Consider the following 20,305-nt stretch of genomic DNA (forward strand, 5'->3'; position numbering starts at 1 on the left):
CTACGGCTCAGTGAGTGAGGAAAGGGAAGAGTGAGACCAAAACTGACAAACTAGAAAGAGCGGTAATGACTAATGCAAAGACAGTACCGGCATGCTGTATGTCAACTGACTTTTGACAGTGATGAAGACCTTGAAGGGTGGGGCGTGTGGGCGGGGCCTCGTGATCAACAGATGCTGACCAGCTCACTTTGTACAATTTCTAAACATTTAGCTTTATACTTGGTGGCCACTTTAACATTTAAAATCTAGATTTACATTTTACATTACATTTAAATTTTACTTTTAGATTTTTCATATTTACACATTAACAATGATATAGAACGTGCTGTTTGACACAAATTTGTCTCAAATTAAAGGAAAATTAGCTAAATGTGAGGAAAGTGAGCTAAATGTTCAAAATATGTTGGCTAAGAAACAGTTAATCTTTACATTCGGCACCCCATTCCCATAAGCTATCACCCCAATTGAGACATAACATTTATCCTTTATCAAATACTTTACATTTGATAGTTGAAACCTGGAATTCTTTACATCATCTCTTATGAAGAATAAATTACTCATGGAAGCAGCAAACTTACGTCATACTTTTCTGACACTGTAAATCAGCAACTGCTCTTCACTGATTGGTTAAAATAAAAACAGTGTTTTGTTCAGTCATTTTGTCTGGTACGTCTAACCACCTAAAAAATAAAAAATGTGTCACAAGCATTGTGGCTGAAATACTGTGAACCATAAAGGCAAAAGAGACGTTAATATGATCATCTTCAGCTTGTTGATCTCATGTCTAAGTTGTTAAGCTACAGTGTTGGCTTTAATTATAAGTCATAGTTAAAGACCGTTTTCTCCCTGTTTTACACCACTCACACGTTGCCATGGCAGTTCAGGCAACACAGGAATGATAATCGTTTCACCCAAGCAGTGTGTGAATTATTAAAACCCAGAAAGCCTGAATGATTTCACTAAAGAGCAGAAAAAGAAAGACTGATCACTTTCTGTGCCCCTTTCATTAGGAACTGTTTGGTAGAACTTTCTGCTCCTTTCCGCGCTCAGGGCTGTGTAGATGAGACAGAAGTTAACACATTTTGTAAGCAAAGTTCCAAGGCATGACTAGCCTGTCTTTTTAAAGGAATATTCAGGAACACTCATGAATAGTGCAGCAGACCAACAAAGACAAGCAGAGAAGGAAATAATGCCAGTTGCCTCCGGTTTTAACGATAGACTCCGTTTAGTGATGAAAAATTACATGTTATGTTGACAAATTGGTAGATAATCACAGATTAGCATGGTGTTTTTATAAAGCTCATCCTCACAGAATGCCTAAGAGGACATGGGCTGATAAAAAATGCAGGATGAAGGCAAAAGTCTTGCCTTCATCCTCAAAAACAAAATGAAATCCCGTTGGCTTTAATTTCAATAAATCCGCCCAGGAAAGACATCCCCCCAAAAAACAGGCCCATGAATAAAAATGGCACATGCATATTTACTGCTAATTTCACACAGCCAACAAAACAAAGAATCTAAATTATATTAAACATCTATAAATACTCTTCAGTGCACACAAACCACTTTTGTTCCAAATGTTCAGAAAACAACAAAAATGTTTCACTACAACTTAAAGACATTATCTACACAGCTGTTCAGACAATAAATTAAACAAGAGATCTGCTTCCTTCACGGTAAGATTGAGACACTTGGAAATAATCATGATGCAAAATACATTATGTGCAGTGGGTGCATTAGCATTTGAGGAGACTGAACAGAAAAATCTCCACATTTGGAATGTTGGTTTTTCACTTAAACTTTAGATATAAAAACCACTTTTTAATGACATCTGTCAAGTGTAAAGTGGCCATTTTATTGTCTTTCAAAGTTCTTAACATGAGGGTCAGCATACAAAGTAAACCCCAGCACCAAAGTGACCATGTGAGTGGTGTGCAGAGTTAAATATGAAAAATACTTCAGCATATATACAGCAATAATTTTCCATGGGCTTCAAAAGCTGTAGTTCCACCTCCTAGCCAGCAGGGTTCCCTAGCACTGAGATTCTACATAGTATTCATCTTGAGGAGGCATCTTTTTCAGGCTGTAGTAGTCTTCCTCTTCATCAGAGTCCTAAAGTAAAGCAGAAAACACAACATTGGAGAGAAAAAAAAAAAAGCACAGACATCCCAGAGGAGGAAAAATGTCTGAATATTTAATGAAGCACTAAGTCCTGTTGTCAGACATCCAGTGCATGTAAAATTAATCATGTGAAATGTATCTGGCAGACATGTTCTATTAAGTTATTTATGATCTGTGTAGAAGTGTGTTAAACCCAACATTACCATCAAATATAGGTCACAGCATGTTTGCCTTTTCACTTTGGGAGCTGCTCGTTGGACACCACAGTCATCTCTGAAAGACATGAACCAGGAAGCAAATCACACACTCAGAGACCATCAGAATACTCCTTTTCTGTTCTTCTTTCAGATTACATTTAATGCTGATTCTAGTCCAGGATTAGTTTAAAGACATGCTCAAGCTTATTTTGGAATGGATTATTTGCATTTTATTTAGATTTTTTATATTGAACCTTGGCAGACCAAAATAAATACAGCTGTTGGGACAAAATGATATTAAATACATTCATTAGGCTATGATAGAGAATCAACAAACACCTAATTAAGTGGTGGGGATGGGGGGGTCACCACAGCAAAACATTGCTGCACACACTGGTGACATGTCAGTTTTGATGATTGTTTTTACATACATTATAAAAAACAGGCTATTTCTTGTTTAGTTTTCCAGAGTGAAGTTATCTGGAAAACTTTACAAAGACTGTACCTAATCTAAATAAACAATCATTTCATTTGTGTCATTATATATTTTTTTAAAGTAAAAGTAAAGTATAATTATAAATTTTTTTTAGATAAGGGATCAAGAAATATGCAGCTTATTTTTATAGTCAACATTGGGTAATGGCAAAGGGATCACACTACAGGTCAATTTTAATTTTTTTTTTTTGTTGCCAATATCAGTTTTTTTTCATGTCTATGTGAACAACACAATAACACAATTATGACTTTTTTTTTTAAGTCCGACCGAGGCCACTTTCATATGCGCCTCCTCCTCCTCCAGCCTTGTGTATGTTTAGGGCCGGGAGTTTAACAACTGATTCACATTTGACGCAAATCGGAGTTCGTATGTGTAAATGGGAGCATTTTCTAAAAATTGAATATTTTGTCATTTTTGCCCAAAATTCATGGCTCCGCCCTGAAAACAGAGAGAGAGAGAAAATAAATAATCCAGCACAATAACAATGTTTCACCCTTTTTGAGTACCATACACTATACATTTTCGGAAAGCTTGGGGGCATGCCTACGATATGACAAGGGTCCCTGGTCACTGGCGGGTACATGGCGTTCGCAAAAGCTCCGCCTCTTCCCTCGTAGTGTGGCCATTATGAGCGCAAGAGGCCCTTTGCCAGCTAGTGGCGCTCGGGCCTAAATATAGGTTAACATGAGAAACTATTAAGATTAGATTAAAGATTAAAGATCTTTAATCCGGGTGATAAAGGAATATTTTTAGTCATCAGGGATGGAGAAGAGCAGTGGTTAGATTTATCCAATAAAGATTAAAAATAAAAAAAAAACCTAACAAATAAAAAGTCTACAAGAAAGCTAAATCAAGTCACAAGAAACTGGCACTAAACAAGACAGTAAATTAAAAAGAACAATAATCAGCTGAAGACACTTAATGTTGATAAGGAACCTTCCTGTACAAAGCAAAGTGTAACTAAATGCTGGACTTCTATTTAGGATCTAATTTTGCTTCACGACATAAACAATCCATATGGCAACACCAATATCTGTCAACACCTGCTAACACCACCACCACCACCCTCAGGAGACCTGCATGGGCGACTGCTGGAATAAATCTACTCACTCCTCTATGACCTCTATGGGTGATCTGTAGGTACTGGATTGGCTGTGCTGTTTCTTGGGACAGAGCATCCGTCCAATCAGAACGAGCGTGATGACAGCAGAGGGGACGAGGATGAAAACAAGGAGGACGGCAACATCTGAGAATCGAACGCTGGGTGCTGAGGAGGAAAACGTGCAATCAACCACCAGTGATTCATGAGAAGGACTTACCATATGTACCAGGGTTGGGGTCAATTATAATTGCCATCGCGAAATTGATTAGTAATAATAACTAAGTATAATTGAAAAACATGTTGCTGTTATTATCATAATTTAACTGTAATTGAGTCCAGATAATTTACTTTGTAATTGTAATTGTCATTTATAATTTAATAAAATGCAAACCTGAGGAAATGTGTTACAGTGCTATGACCTACACATACTGTTAATTATTAAAAATTGTTTACATCAAGTTTTCAGTTGTCTCAAGGGTAATTTTACCATTTATAAAACAAATTTAAATCTCGGGGTATACAGACAAAAAAAAGGCACACCAAAAATATTAAAAACAATATTTTCAGGGATAAGGAAGCCGAACAATGTCACCAAGAGATAAGAAACAAAATGGATGCTAGATGATAATTGTTTGTGTATTTTACAGTTGATATAAGTCATGGGTCAAAACTGACCCGTTATCATAAGAGATGCTAACAGGAGGAAGGTTATGTTTTATGGGGTTATGTATTTCAGGCCTGGTAATTATAACTAAATGAATCTTAAATCAGCTGTAATTGAAAATGGATGATTGAAGATGTAATTGTAATTTAAAATTTAATTGACCCCAACCCTGATATGTACTTCATTGTCAAGAAATACACCAAAAACACAAAAATTATTCACCTTTTTAGGCTTTACTCTAATTGGTCACAAAATAAGAAAATACTCTTGATTTCTCACTTGTTCAAAAAAATGTAATAAATTAAATAAGCACAAACCTCCCTTTGTATACACAAATATGTGTGGAGGACACCGATTTTCCCTTTGTTGTTCACTTAGAATTAAAACCACCTATACTTTACTATAAGGCACGTTTGTGCATCAGCTTACACTTGGGTGTAACAGTTAATACTGTTTGTGAATTGGGGAACCCATGAACATCAGGAGGATTTCGGACAGAGCATGTGTACGTCCCGTTGTCGCTCAGTGTGGCGTTGATCAGAGCTATGGAGGCATCGCCGCGTGCTGGGCCTCCCTTCCATTGGATACGACCTCTGAACTGACCGTCAAGTGGAGGGAAGGCTTTCGAAGAGAAGTGGAAAAACTGCAGGGGGACAAAGAACAAAAGAAAACTGCTCAAAACAATCCGTGTACCTTTCATTCTTTAGTCATTCTGTTTTAAAACCAAATCAAAATAACAAATAAACAGTGTGGTTATTTTGTTTTACTGATTTAAAACCAAAACAGAAATACAGAAAAACTAAAAACCAGATAAGGAGCATTTTTCTGTTTTTGTTTTGTTTTTTAAACTTGTTCTGTTTGTGTGATATTTGGATATTTACAGGGAAATTAGAGCGAGAACTCCCTCCACAGGTCCTGGACCAGGTCTAGTCACACAATAGGATTGTTTAGGATTTATTTCAGCAATTTTCTGGTCCTGCTTCTGTTTTCATCCAGTCAGTGGATGTTTTAGCTGTGGTGTTACGATCCAAATAGTATCCACTTAAACTGGTGACTGACTATCGACTGTGAGGCTGGTGTGAGGAACAATAGATGTTAGAACTTCTACCATTTGACACTTTTTCAAAAACAATTACAGCTTTTTTTGAGGGCAGTAAAAATGTTAAGTTTGCACGTTATAATACCGCTAACAGTAGCCATCAAGGCACACGGAAGTTGATCACAAGAAACGAGGAGCACCAGTAGATTCATTACCTCTGGTTCCACATATGTGCATGTTTTACATAACATCCATTTTTTGGTTTTGATTTATTTATGTATTAATAACGTTTCAATTCACCAGTAATGTGACTTATGTGTTGCTTCTTTTTATGTCCGGACCGGGAGCAAAAATCCGTCCAGTCACCAGTTTATCTGGATTCTATCAGGACCGTAACACTGTTCGGTAAAGTTGGCAGATATTCACAGATTCGGACTTTCAGCATCAATAACTCTAAGGAAACATCATCAACACACACATTACACCTCTGCCATTGGTGTGAGGTGGACTATATGATACAAGATCATTTTATCAAACGCAGCAGAGTAAAAGTCCGTCTGTGTGTCTCCTCTGTGTGGTGAGATTAATACGTGAAGCTCTCGTCCGAGTTTCCCCGTAAATATCCAAATATCACACAAACAGAACCAGATTTAATTTTAAAACAGAAAAATGCTGCTTGTTTGGTTTTTGGTTTTTCCGTTTTCCTGTTTCTGGTTTTAAATTAATTTAAAAAAAAATGTAATTTGGTTTTGAAACTAAATAACCAAAGAACAAAAGGTAGCACTCACAGCTACACTCATCTCTGATCACCTAAATATCCATCAATACAAGAAAAAACAAGCTGATTCAAAAATCTTTAAATGTAGCAAGGTTGTTGCTGCCAAATAAACCTTTTTTTTTCCTAATACTTTGATGAGTTACCAAGATTTTCCACATCAATCTTCAATGTTTCCAAACAGCCACTGACTGTGAACATAAGAGGAGTTTAAAGTTTAAAAAAAGATGAACATAAACACTATTTGTCACTGCTGAAGTACACGCTCTTATAAACACATTCATCTTTAGTCCAAACTATCTACAAGACATCTTAGTTTCCACTGAGCGGCATTTTATTGAATGAATAAATATCTGTTGTTGTACTTTTCTTTTATCCTAGACAAGGATGTATTTAAACAACATTAGCTAATTCATGCTAAGCACGTTTTCTCAGCGGTCGAGGGTGTTTCCAAACACAAACCAGTTCCACATTTGTACTGTATTTACAACAGGAGATCATAAAGAGATTTAGAACTTGTGTAGTGGTTTGCATATTTTATAACCTTTATGTGTACACAAAAGTAATCATGCTGTCAGCAGCGATAACAGTGTATGACTTTCAAATAAACTAAAGAAAAAAAAAAAGAGAAAAGGCAAACAACACAGATCACAGACATGGATATTGTTTTATTGTTTTACAGCCGCGTGTCTATTAGCTAGAGGCTCTGATCACAGCGCACAGAGAGTGTGCCAATACAGCGATTGTTGGATGCATCTCGATTCGACACGTGACGATTCAATAACAATTCATAAATGTTCAAAAACGATTGTTTTTCATCATAACTAAATGACAGGAACATAATCAAAATTAAATTACGATTTTGATTATTATACCCAACGATTACAAAAACAATCGAGAAAAAACAATTCTAAAAAAAAAAAATATATATATATATATATATATATATATATATATATATATTTTGTTTTTTACATAAGTTTTATTCACTAAATAAAACAAAACAAATATTTGCGATAGAATGTTCTATAAAACCCGGAAACGACCCGCGACCCAGAACTGCAAAGCATTCTGGGGGATGTCGGCAGAGGAATGGCTTGAGCCGCTCCACCTGAAATGATAACCCGAGCAAATGCAACGGTCAGTGCGCACTGCAGTAAAAACACTATTGGAATTATTTTTCCTTTTTTTAAGAAAATAATTTCATTATAAATGAAGAAATTCAATACATACCTTGCTGTTCATTTCATGTCAGAGATGTTAGTTCTACCTCAGGTGTGCACTGATTATTTATAAAATGTGTTGCACATTTTGTTTGATTAAGCATTTTTTTAATGTCTATATTTGTACATTGAACAGTTTTACTTTTTGAATTGAGGTTTTTTTTGTTTATTGCCATAGTTTTGTTGACCTGTTTTTATATGTTAAAGATTACATTTAAAATAAAAGTAATTAAATTTGGCCTTTTTTCTTCTGGTCATTATTTTGAAAAGAATTTAAAAAAGAAAAACGAATCAATAATTATCAATATCGACTGATATGAAGTACTTATATCGTGATACATACAGTATTTCAGGCACATTGCCCAGCCCATTAATGAGACAAAACTTGTTTAAAAGTATGAAATAACCACAAAGTGAGGAGAAAAAAAACCATGAATGGGGAAAAAATAAAGATACATTGAAAATGGTGATAATCGTTAAATAATCGAATCGTAGCGACCTGAACCATAATCAAATGGAGTCGTGAGGTTCCTTAGATGGCACACCCTAGTTACTATTGAAATTAAAATACAACATGAGGCTTGGCTTAAAACATCACCGATGACTGTTTTCAATAGCCCCTTACCGACCAAAAGTATTTGGCTCAAGCTCAAGATCTTTGCCAGAACCCGACAGGTAGGGTTGGATTTGGGTTGGGTTCATTCTTAATTTCTATATTTTATTTCACACAGTCTGTGACCTGACTAAATAGTGGTTCCGGTCGATCCGGTAGCACAAGGTGGCTGAAGTCACGAGTAAACGCAGAGTCCAGTTGCCTTGTGTAAACCACTATCAGTTATGGAAGCCGGAGGCTGATAGTGGCTGACCAACGGCAGTAGACCATAGTAAAAGACGACCGTAATTTCCGGGCTATAAGCCGCTACTTTTTCTCACACTTTGAACCCTGCAGCTTAAACAATGATGTGGCTAAATTGTGGATTTTCCTTAGTTTTATAAGCCTCATGTCACCACAAAATTGAGCTTCGTCACATTAGACCAGGTGAACAATGAAATTGTTAACATCAAATCGCTCTTGCTTCATTTTGTCATGATGCACACTGCCTCATCATAGCAACGACGCGGAGAAATGTTGTGAGAGAAAGAGAGCGAGCAAGCGCCCGCAGGAGCACTAACGTGGATGAAATAAAAGTCAGCCAGTTTGTAATAAAAGGATGAACATAATAAAGTTGTTAAATCACGTGTTAGGTTTGTTCAGTATTGATCGGTGCTCTGGACTCTGAGGCTGATGAAGACGCTTCCGTAAAGGCAGCCATACACTGCGATTTTTGGCCCATCACATCGCCATCTATTGTTTTTTAAAGCTCTTTTTGCTGAGATTTGCGAGTGTCTCTCCACTTCCGGGTTTTTCTTCTTCGTCTGTTTTAATGGCAACGCTTCAGTGTTCTTCTTCTTCTTCTTCTAATTTGTACATTGCATTTCCGTAAACAAGACCCCAAAGTGTCGTGTATGAACGTATAGTGTGAGCAGTCAGATAGTGTCAGAGTGTCGGTCCGTACAGTGTGAGAACACGAATCGTGAGCTGCGCACATTTGGGCTCTGCGTCTGAGTCGCACAGTTTGAGCTGGAGCTGAGTGCAAAGATTGAAAAAAAAAAAAAACGCACAGTGTATCCCAGCCTTAAGGAGGACGGACAGATGGAGTGGAGATCAGAACAGCCTAGATCCAGGCTGTTCTGATCACTGCTCTGTCTACAGTAAAAGTCAGTAGTAATAGTAGCATAACAGCATGAAGTTTTCAAATCACCACGTTGGATTTGTTCAGAAGCGATTGAGTCCATATTCTTTCCCAGAGTCCGACTCGCTGTGATCGCTCCGCGGTAGTTCACGGTAAGAAGAGCGGACAAAGTGGTGTATCAGTCTGGTTCCAGTAAAAAATTACCATAAAAAGCTGTAAATGGACTGATATGTAGACGTGGGGCAGTGAGGAGGAGACTTCATGTAGTAAAGAAAACTTATCAGTTGAAACGCGGACATTTCACTGCAACCTAATTTGAGTACAGCAGCCCGCCTACCTGCCAGTTCTGATTGGCCAAGTTGTCTGAAGGGCACCCTCATCAGCCAATAGAGTGCAGCCTATGTTAAGCTGCGTCATTTGTGTAGATTTTTCTTAGAAAATTGCTAAATTATTGGAATGCGGCTATTAAAACAGTGCGCTTTATAGCCCGTAAATTACAGTAGAAGGTATTTTTTTTCGCATTTCAAAAGAATCATACATAAACATGTTTCTCAGAAACTCCGGATATCAGCTTTAAAGGAGATTTTCTGACAGAGGTATTTGTCTGATATACAACTATGGATGCACGGGTCAATGAAGTGATCAAAAATGCTAAAAGTATGGAATGGTGAGTAAATAAACACTTAAAGATTGAAGTTGGAAACTTTAAATCTGGGTTTCATGAGCTTTGATGATTCTTAAACTGAAACAACATAAACACGAGTCCTTCTCGTTAGCAGGAGACACACCCTTTGGTGAGGAAATACCACGATGACACACACACTACATGCTCCTATTACATGGAGCATGTCTTTTTCCACCCTTTGCCTACTCTGAAACCAGACAACTCCATCCTAATGAGCAAACCAACAGCACTCCATATCAGCTGAGCCACAAAACATTATCCTCCACTTAACTCTGAGTGAACCTAAAGGGAATGATAGCACATACAGCTCCAGCTACCGCAGTATGGATTCCCACTGTCCAAATGCAATCACAAAGAACCACACTTGATGGCTATCTCCAAGTATGGAAGTTCTTAAATTATGTGGTGCATTTTCCTGGGGTTTTGTCACTGACAGAGTGCCGCTGTTGGTTAGATAGAAACATCTAAATGCATCTCAGACGAAACCACAATAACATCACACAGAATACAACTTTGTGTGAGCTCACTGAACAGGGTTTGGTGAGAAAGCCTTTGGAAGATGTGTGAGATATTCCAGCTAATTATTATACATGTTTCATCACTGACAATTCAAAGAAATTAGTTCAATAATAATCTTTGGCAGCAAGACTGAAATTAGATTTCTGTAGGAATTTCATCACTTTCACAGCAGGAGCACAAATTAAAAAATAAAGATCTCTGCTGATAGCTGAATATTCAAACACTATTTTAAAAAGGTTAATGAAAATCATAAACCTGTTGAAAGAACATGCTCTCGGAGCAAGATTAATAATTATACGTTTGGATGGAATAGTAAATACCTGTCACTTTAAAAGGAAAGTCAAAGAGTTTTTGAAAGGTGGAGTTCAGTGTTTCATTTGCTGAATTTAGAGATGAATATCAAGAAACAAGGCAGCACAGCATAACATCATCCAGCATAATATCAACCATAACTCTACATCCGGCTGGACGCAAATATTTGTATAAAATTTAGGTGAACAGAGTAATTGTTGTACTCGCGTGTAGGGAGAGATTTGTTTTGAAAACATCTACATATTTAAGAAGACAAACCAGTATATCAATTTGGATGTAGCACTAAGCTAATGTTTTTTGGGTTGGGGTAACCTAGGAACCTAAAAAAATCGGTTTTATTTCTTTCCAAATTCTGTTTTCCACATTAAAATTTTGTAAATTAACTTTTTTTAGAAATATTTTTCATTTTTTCAGAACATATTAGTTTTTAACTCCTGTGAGGAAACAAAATAAATACTAATACAAAACCCTTAATTCAACAAAAATGTGTGTCAAAAATAAAGCAAGATACAATTAAAAAGGTAGCTATAAATTGTTGCTCCTTTCTAATTATTTATACAGTATGTCATATAAAGCTATATGAAAACAACATTAATGTCACCCAATTTCACCCTCAGGGATCAATGGTTTACTGAATCTGAGCAGGTTTATTGTTTACCTTTTGATCAACTTAATTTAAATTAACTTAATTTACTTTACATTATTTCACCGCTAGAAGCCAGAATATTTTACAGTATCAGTAGTTATCATTAACCTACAATGTTTCAGAATCTACAATCCCTGGCATCGGTGGTCTCGTCCACAACAACACGCAACTTTTCCAACGGATCTTCTGTAGCTGATGAGATGTTGTTCAAATGCTCTGAGCAGATGAAGCTGATTAAAGCTGACTCATGATGTTTTCATGGAGCGATGCTGCGCTTGACAAGAAACAAAAGGAGCTTCAGAGGCACAGCAAAGTTAAGCGGGCACTGGTCGGCTCTGTATTTAGTAGTCAGTGATGATTTGCGTTTTTTTTTTTTTGTCCGTTTAAACGGTGCTCACCGTTAATAGCTCTGAATCTGTATATATTTCCCTCTAAAAGGTGTTTGGTTAAAATGAGAAGTAAACAAGAAGGCACTCATCAACATCCGACGCCAAATTGGTTCTCATTATAATTCACAACCTTTTCCTAAATGTCCTAAATCTAAAAAGTTAGATGTATACATAAGAAAATATTATCATATCAGAATATAAAATTACTAACTATCTTAAACGGTTTCTAAGAAAAGCTGTCCCCTTTGAAGATACCTCGAACAGAGTCCAAAAAATGGAACAAGGGCAATAACTCTGGAAAAAATAATTGTGTGGTTCTCATTTTAGAACTCCATCAAGGTATTGATACCCTGAAGACACACACCGGATTTGGTTATCCTATCTTAAACTGTTTCTGAGAAAAGCTGTTCCCTTTAACTTAAATGGACGGACACACGAACAGATGGAGCTCAAACCTATCCTACTTCCACACTTTGTGGCAGAGGATAATAAATAGTTGGATAGTGAATTTTTAAATTGATTGCGTGGCGGTGCATCGCCTGACATTTGCACACTCACCGTCTGTGGCGGCCCTCCACTCTGAGGCCTGTACGACCAGTCCACAGTCATTTTACTGGTTGGACTACTGGTAGAAGTAAACGTGCAGGATAACGCGACAGTCTCCCCTTTGGATGCATGGAGCTCTGATGGAGTCTTTACTGTGATGCAGGAGACTGATGAAGGACCTGGTTGAGAAGTACAAAAATAAGTAGTAGTAGTTCTGAAAACATTAGGAAATGCAGAATATTCTGAGATGTGATGAAATAAAGAATTACATTAATATATATGAAACACAACTAGGAGACAATACAAACCTTAACGTGTGTCAAATTTGTCAATTCAAACACTGATTTCATCTATAAATGTTCTCACTGGAGTGGAATGACACTCAACGCAGAGCCAGCACTGCAGAGTCTGGTTTTGATGATGATTGAGTGACATTCCTAATCTGAGTTTGTCAGCAGCCTTTGCAGATTGTGACTTGTTTGCTGCACATCTGTCCATCCAAGGCCGTAGACTACAGAAAACACTTCATCCCAATAGTATTAACATTGTCACTTCCTTTATAACGCCAAGGGCTGTCCAACCACAGTGCACTGCTTACAACAAAGGACTTCAAAAAGCCTTTGTACAAATAATACCTAGACAACAACACTAGGAAAAACCCAAGGCAGTGTGGTTTTAACATTGCATAAAAGTGTTAGCCTAGTTGGACAAGTTTACATGCAAAGGCTTTCTAAATGTGCATTTTTTAGTGCTTAGTGAGGCTTAAAGACTACGGCCCTCATGTGTCTCAAGTTTCATGTTCCTCTCACTGTTCATAAAACCAAACATTTGGCAACAGAAAATGGCAGCGCTAAAAGACAGAGGCTCAGAGAACAGCTGTAGACTGTATGTATTATCATTATCAGGCAGTTTTCAGTCATTCAGAGCATAGAAAAAAACGAATAAAGAAACAACTGATTCATGCAGCAAACAAGTGTGTATAAACAGTATAATAAATATAATAAACAGTAGAGGCTCAGATCTTCCAGCTTTAATATTTTCACAAATGTAATTTCAGTTTACCTTTTTCCATTTTGTTTCTGTTTCAACAACTTTCCCTAATCAGATGTCATTACAGGCTTTTAAACTTCCCAAAATTATGCCAAACATGCTTAATACGGTTGAGTAAACAACTGTATTGAATTTCATATTTCTCCACTGTATTTGTGCTGAATGCACACACTGAAATCACAAGATTCTACACAATTTGGACTGTTTGCCAAGGTATTACAGTGGAAAATTTAATGTAAAAGCGTGATATTGTTCAAAAAATGTCAGTGAGAGTTTAGTCTATGTCATACTGCTATTTCAGTAGGTGAACTCTGTCATAACACGCCAGATTAAATCTTACTTTGCGTGAGAATTGAAATCTCTTTGCCTGGCCATATACAGTAAAGAGTTGTGTATCAATGCGTGACATAGTCATAAAACATGAATGTGAGGATGAGGGTGTACTCCCTCTCATATTGAAATTTCAGCTTGATTTTGTTTAAAAAGATAAAAATAAAAACAACATATTGCCAATTCCATTTCAGGAAGTGAATTTTGCTTTTTCCATCTATTTTCAGTGATCATGGAAAACCTGAACCTCTACTTCTAGTGGTTCATGCTGTAATTTCATTACAAGTGAATGGCTTTAGGGAAGTTTGCAGAAAATCAAAATTGACTGAAATTGAAACAGAACCCTAATACACGTCCTGGTGATGCATACCTAATATACCTGTAATAACAGGGCTCTCAAAACAACAGTGTATCTAGAGGAGTAATATAATTACAAAGAGAAAAATGGTTGTTTTAGAGAAGAGGTTAAAAACTGACAGATAAAAATGCACCATTGCAGACAACAATGAAAGGTAACATTAAAAAAGGGCAAACTGTGACTAACAGACTCAAAGCCTGCAAGAGTATAAAGGTTTCCTTAATCAGGCCACATTGTTACAGTTCTACAATGGATGAAAGAGGACAAATACAGGGTTGTCACGGCGCGTCATCACTGCGTCATCTGACTTCCGCACCATATTGGACGCACTCAGCAGCTAAATAAGCAGATCCCGAATGTCGAACAAAAAGGAAATGGTGAATTATTGCGGTGTTTTGGGCTAGACCAATCGGTCAGACCATGAAAAACATTTGGAGTTTAATAGACTGCCAAAAGTGATGACAAATCAGGGAGAACAATGTCAAAAGTTATCAGAGTAAAGGAGGCGCTTGTGTAGGGCTGGGAGGTATGATTAAAAATGTATATCAAGGTATTTTTCTAAATTCTATTGGTTTCATGGTATATCAGGGTATTTTTTTTTAATGAATAAACCGGTGTTCACAGCATTTTCTACTGGTTCAGAATTGTTTATTTAAATAAAGATAAAGATAAGAGAGGAATTACTGCAGTAAATTGACTTATGATGGTCTATTTTACTGTCATGATGAGTGAATATTGTAGAATAAATCCACACTAGTAGTAATACAAGTTTGCAACAGCAGCTAAATGGCTCTTTGCCGCGCTAGCATAGCTTTAGCATTAGCTTGATTTCTAGCCTTAAATGCTGTATGCTAAGTGTGTGGTGGTTTGTTATGGTGAATAAGGTAAAGTTTTGTTTGCAGCTCCACCAGGACTTATTTACGCGTTATAGGAATTACAAATTGCGATCCTTTGCTCTCTTTTTTTGTGTATTACTGTCAACTAGGGATGGGCAATATTGACAAAAAAAAGATTTATCCCGATAATTTCTGGTATTTATCACGATGACGATAAAAAATCACGATAAATAAAAACTATTACATTTTTTTTTTTTTTTTAAATTTACAACTTAGTGTTAACAGGTTCGTTACAAACACATTTATCTGAATACATCAACATTAGACACATTAAAAAAGGCTACAATAGTTGCTGACTCAGAGTTCATGAGCTGATATTTTTAGTGTATTGTATGTCATTCATTTATTTCCTCACTTGAAATAAAATTATTTAAAAAAAAAAAAAAGCACAAATAACTTCATTAGTGTTTTTACTGTTGCTGAATCACTTGTTTCATTTATCTTATAATGAGTTACATAAAGTTATGGTTAATAAATAACTGATTTCCTATAATTAAACCAGATCAAGCTGATGATTTAATCATTCAGTATATTTTGGTGTAATAATCTCAATAGTTACATTAGTCTAATGCAGGGGTCTGCAACCTTTACTTTCAAAGGAGCCATTTTGCCTAATCTCTGGATTAAAGGTCTTTACGGAGCCGAAAAAACACTTTCTCAATAAAGATAATATAGTGTGTAACATTTTACAGTTCAAATTATATGGAATAATTTTATGTAAACAATATTTTATCGAGTTAATATTTGAAGGGCTACAACACATGATCATGTCGGTCAACACATGCTAAGTGATCATTTCTTGCAACATCAAGCATGCATATATAAATTAGCTAAATTAAAAAATATATATTTCCCCACACAAATAAAATATACATTTTCTCCGAGAATATTCTTTGAGGGATATAAAACCTAAGGTGGGCCACAGGTGCAATTAAAGTTGAGAGATTACAGGTGACGTAGGAAGGTGGCAGAGTTATTGAACAATGTGATTTAGTTTTAGGTTAACAAATTGTTTCATCATAATTCTATTTGAAGTTAATGTAATTAAACATTAATACCCTCTGTAAGAAATAACAATTCATTGTTTTATTTTTTTAATTTTTTTAAGCTATAGGGAGCCATTCCAAATGAGTCAAAGAGCCACATGAGGCTCCAGAGCCGCAGGTTGCAGACCCCTGGTCTAATGGGACCAGCTTTGTCCTGTGAACATGTGAAATATAAAAAAAAAGAAATAGTGAACAGTGACATTAGTATTTATGCTAATATTTATTTCACACAACGTGTGACATGTTTAGCTTTTTTCTTCCATACAAGTGTTAAATCTGACCATAAACAAATCGATGGCACTCTGTTGCTTTATGACAATAAGGCGTGTTCTTTTTACTTGGTCTGTTCCTTATATTCAATTCAACTTTATTTATATAGCGCAAAATACAACAAAGTCATCTCAAAGCACTTATATGGCTCAGTTAGCGTTAGCTCTTAGCGCAAACTGTGTGTCAGTGAGCTAGCTTAGCATGGTTAGCTTTAGTTGAGTTTCCAGTTCATAATCGTTGCTACAGGTTCATCTCTATCCCTGTGTTTGTGGAACTTTGGGTGGATCTGACGAAGGAACTTGAATTGATTCTCTCTGTTGGATGGTTGTCTGGTTTTAATCAAGTAGCGGCCCATGCTGTATCGCAGCACGGCAGCTTTAGGTAGCCGTGATGAACACCTCACACAAAGGCGGCGGTGTGTGAGGGGGGCGGTGGCGGTGCAGGTGCACGGCAGAGCTTCCGTAAACAACGTTCCGCTCCAGAGAATAATAAGTTGTTAACAACAAATAGGGGCAGTTTTGGTCCGTGGAACACGTTTTTTTTGGGGCATTCTTGGCTAAATTGAGGGACAAATGGCCTGTGGCCCTCGCTAATTTCCGACATGGGAATTTATCATTCATATCGTGGGACATATTCTTACCGATAAGAATATTTTGGACAATAAATCCTAAACAGCAAAATATCGCACATTCGTACTGCCGACATGCTAAGCTAACCGTGCCTCCATGTCCGTGAGTGTTGTTCTCCCGTAGCAGAGGCATGCGTACGCAGGCACATGCTCACATGCAGCTTAAGAGCTTTCAATTGTGTCTTTCTTATCCATTTACACGTATGATTTACACCGCAACTAACACCAGAGCGCTACTGTTTAGCTTCCTATTTAAAAGTGCAACGTTGAAAAGGGTCCGGTCTGAAACCCGGCGCAGCGTTCTAAAATTTGTGTAATCAAATACATCGGTATGGCGGTATATTAAAAATTTATATCATAACGAAAATATATACCGGTATTCAGTATGGACCGGATAAAACGCCCAGCCCTATGCTTGTGGTTAGCAAAGCTAAACCAGGATCTACGAGACAAAAATCTGGACAACTCGTAAAGTGAGTGAACTGTTGATAGCAGCAGCTCTTAACTAATTTTCTAGTGTGATGATGAGAATATAATTCATATCAAGCTACTGCATGTGGCAATAATGACTTAATATAATCACATTTGATAGCCTGCTGCAGTAGAAACACAATCCTTAAAATGTAGAGCTAAAATGTAATATATTTCTCATTGTATTCCAGGTAAAAGGTCTGACCTTTATCAAAAGGATGACCCAGATTGGGTTACAGTTAAAACCAGGTACTTGACTATATCAGGATATGCAATATATGGAAGACTTTCCTGTTCGTCATTGATCCAAGACGAGGGAGCCAACTCGTATGGATCTGGAACTACCAATAAAACGTAACTTTTCCAAATATCGTGCCCTTTTCTGCGGACCAAGTCCTTCCCTGTATGCCTTTGCATCTATAATACAAGCTTTTCTGTTGTTTTGGACATTTTTCCATTGCAGTGTTAACCTTCGAGTCCAATATGGCCGCACATCTGGGTTACTGCCCAGAACGTGACGTGGGTGAAAACAATCTATAAGTACAGAAGAGCTATTTCAAATGCTCACAAAAACAATCAGTTCTAAAGTAACTACTTCTCTATGGGTTTTTACATTTGAAAAATGTCAACAGTGCATCAATCATAATGTCTATCACATGTATTTTCCACCCTATGAATACTATTTGAACAGTGGGTTCAATAATCACTCATAATATCACCTTGTTAATTAAAAAATGTATCTCCAGTTTTTTGAAAAGTTTGTCCAATGACCATGAGAAACAGGCAAACCTAAAATAACATTTAATTCAACAAACTATCAAAGGTTCACGAGAAGTTTATCTTACCCAAACAATACAAAATGCTGTGTCATCAGTGTGAGTACTGGTAATAATACTCCTTCTGGAGAATAAGTAAAGCTTTAATACTTTGAAATGGAAGCCTTGAACCTTCTTCTCACTCAACAACAACTCACCCAGACTCTAAACATTTTACCTACAGCATCTTTAAGAATGCGCCAAACAACATAACTTGCACCAGTGTAGTGCATAAGGAAGCTGTAAATTGAACTTGTGGTCTTATATAAATACAGTAGGTGTAAATCATGGGTGTGTTCTTCTAAGTCTAATTATGTGTGTCTTTGTTGTTGTCACCTAAGCTGTCCAGGATGTATGCCAAAAGATCTACTTTGATGTTTGTCAATCCAGTCATCATACTCCTTATTGTGTGGTTGTCTGTTACTGGAACCATGTCTTCCCTGGTAGCAATAGATTATTATTATTTTTTTTTTTTTTTAACTGTTTCAAAATCAATAAATAACCTAATAATCTGGATCAAATCACGTGTGCACCACAATAAAGGGGCTTTTAGGCCTTGTTGTTACCATGATATGAAAACTAGCACCATCTCTACAGAGCAAGTCAAATAAAGTGGAATGTCGCTGGTTTTGCTGGTAGGCTTGGCCTTCCTAGCATTTCAGCTTTGAACTGTTGTGATGCGTCATGGAGCACAGAATTAACAAAATAATTTAAAAACACACAACATATAACTTTACCTACATAAATACACACAAAACAACAAAGTAAGGGGCTTCCGGTTGTAGAGAACATAAAATTAGACTATATTATAGAAACACTCACCGAACCCAGCGAGAAGCACACACACACAGAGCTGCCATAGCGCGTGCACAGCGCCGTGTCCCCGCTTCAGCTTCAGCTTCAGCTCAGACATTCTAACAGCTCCGACTCAACTTCTCCCCCAGTGCTCAACAGTTCCCTCCTTTAATTTACGTCGAAAGCACCCGTTAAATCCCGTCCATGGCTTAATTCTTGGTCATGACTCAGTTTCTCCGCGTCGTCCGCTGTGTGACTCTCCCACCTGTTGAACAGGTGGATCAGGAAGTGGAGCCTCACGCGCTGTGTTTAATCTAACATCCAGTACAACACCAGAGTTTAAAAGCCTTTACATACATTACATGAAATTAGTGGCTAGATTAAAACACCCAGTCATGAGAAAGAAAACAATAATAATAATAATAATAATAATAATAATAATAATAATAATAATAATAATAATAATAATAATAATAATAATTAAAACACCAAGTCATGATTAAACAGACAATAATATTATGCAACAGCAATACAAAACTAGCCATCTAAATTTGTTTTAGAGTTAAGGTTATAGAGAAAAGAGTAACCTGCTCACTATTATTATTATTATTATTATTAGTAGTAGTAGTAGTAGTAGTAGTAGTAGTAGTAGTAGTAGTAGTAGCAGTTGTAGTAGTAGTTGTAGTAGTAGCAGTAGTAGTTGTTGTAGTAGTAGTAGTTGTAGTAGTAGTAGTAGTAGTAGCAGTTGTAGTAGTAGTAGTAGTAGTAGTAGCAGTTGTAGTTGTAGTAGTAGTAGTTGTAGTAGTAGCAGTTGTAGTAGAAGTTGTAGTAGTAGTAGTAGCAGTTGTAGTAGTAGTAGTAGTAGCAGCAGTTTTAGTAGTAGTAGTAGTAGTAGTTGTTGTAGTAGTAGTAGTTGTAGTAGTAGTAGTAGTAGTAGCAGTTGTAGTTGTAGTAGTAGTAGTTGTAGTAGTAGCAGTTGTAGTAGTAGTTGTAGTAGTAGTAGTAGTAGTAGGAGTTGTAGTAGTAGTAGTAGTAGTAGTAGTAGTAGCAGTTGTTGTAGTAGTAGTTGTAGTAGTAGTAGTAGTAGTAGTAGCAGTTGTTGTAGTAGTAGTAGTAGTAGTAGTTGTTGTAGTAGTAGTAGTAGTAGTAGTTGTTGTAGTAGTAGAAGTAGTTGTAGTAGTAGTAGTAGTAGTAGTAGT

General features: G+C 36.7%; 1 protein-coding gene across 1 annotated transcript; it reads right to left on the minus strand.

Annotated features, from left to right (window-relative positions):
- Nucleotides 1-1,206: 1,206 nt before the first annotated feature.
- Nucleotides 1,207-19,405, minus strand: mpzl3 (myelin protein zero-like 3). The gene is made up of 6 exons (XM_028465485.1): nt 19,134-19,405; nt 12,460-12,626; nt 5,010-5,223; nt 3,925-4,081; nt 2,325-2,394; nt 1,207-2,112 (listed from the first exon to the last, which is right to left on the minus strand). Exons 1-6 carry the CDS (start codon nt 19,222-19,224, stop codon nt 2,032-2,034), a joined length of 780 nt encoding a protein of 259 aa, XP_028321286.1. The 5' UTR covers nt 19,225-19,405; the 3' UTR covers nt 1,207-2,031.
- Between the last annotated feature and the right edge of the window lie 900 nt (nt 19,406-20,305).

Source organism: Gouania willdenowi, chromosome 13 (assembly GCF_900634775.1).
Source record: "Gouania willdenowi chromosome 13, fGouWil2.1, whole genome shotgun sequence".
Lineage (NCBI taxonomy): Eukaryota > Metazoa > Chordata > Actinopteri > Blenniiformes > Gobiesocidae > Gouania > Gouania willdenowi.

Coding starts and splice junctions, on each gene's coding strand:
- mpzl3 (XM_028465485.1), bottom strand. CDS start 19,224: ATGTCTGAGCTGAAGCTGAAGCTGAAGCGGGGACACGGCGCTGTGCAC. Junction 5,224..12,459: donor GTGGAGGGCCGCCACAGACG/GTGAGTGTGCAA, acceptor GTCCCCCTGCAG/TTTTTCCACTTCTCTTCGAA. Junction 2,113..2,324: donor GCTGTGACCTATATTTGATG/GTAATGTTGGGT, acceptor GCTTTACTTTAG/GACTCTGATGAAGAGGAAGA.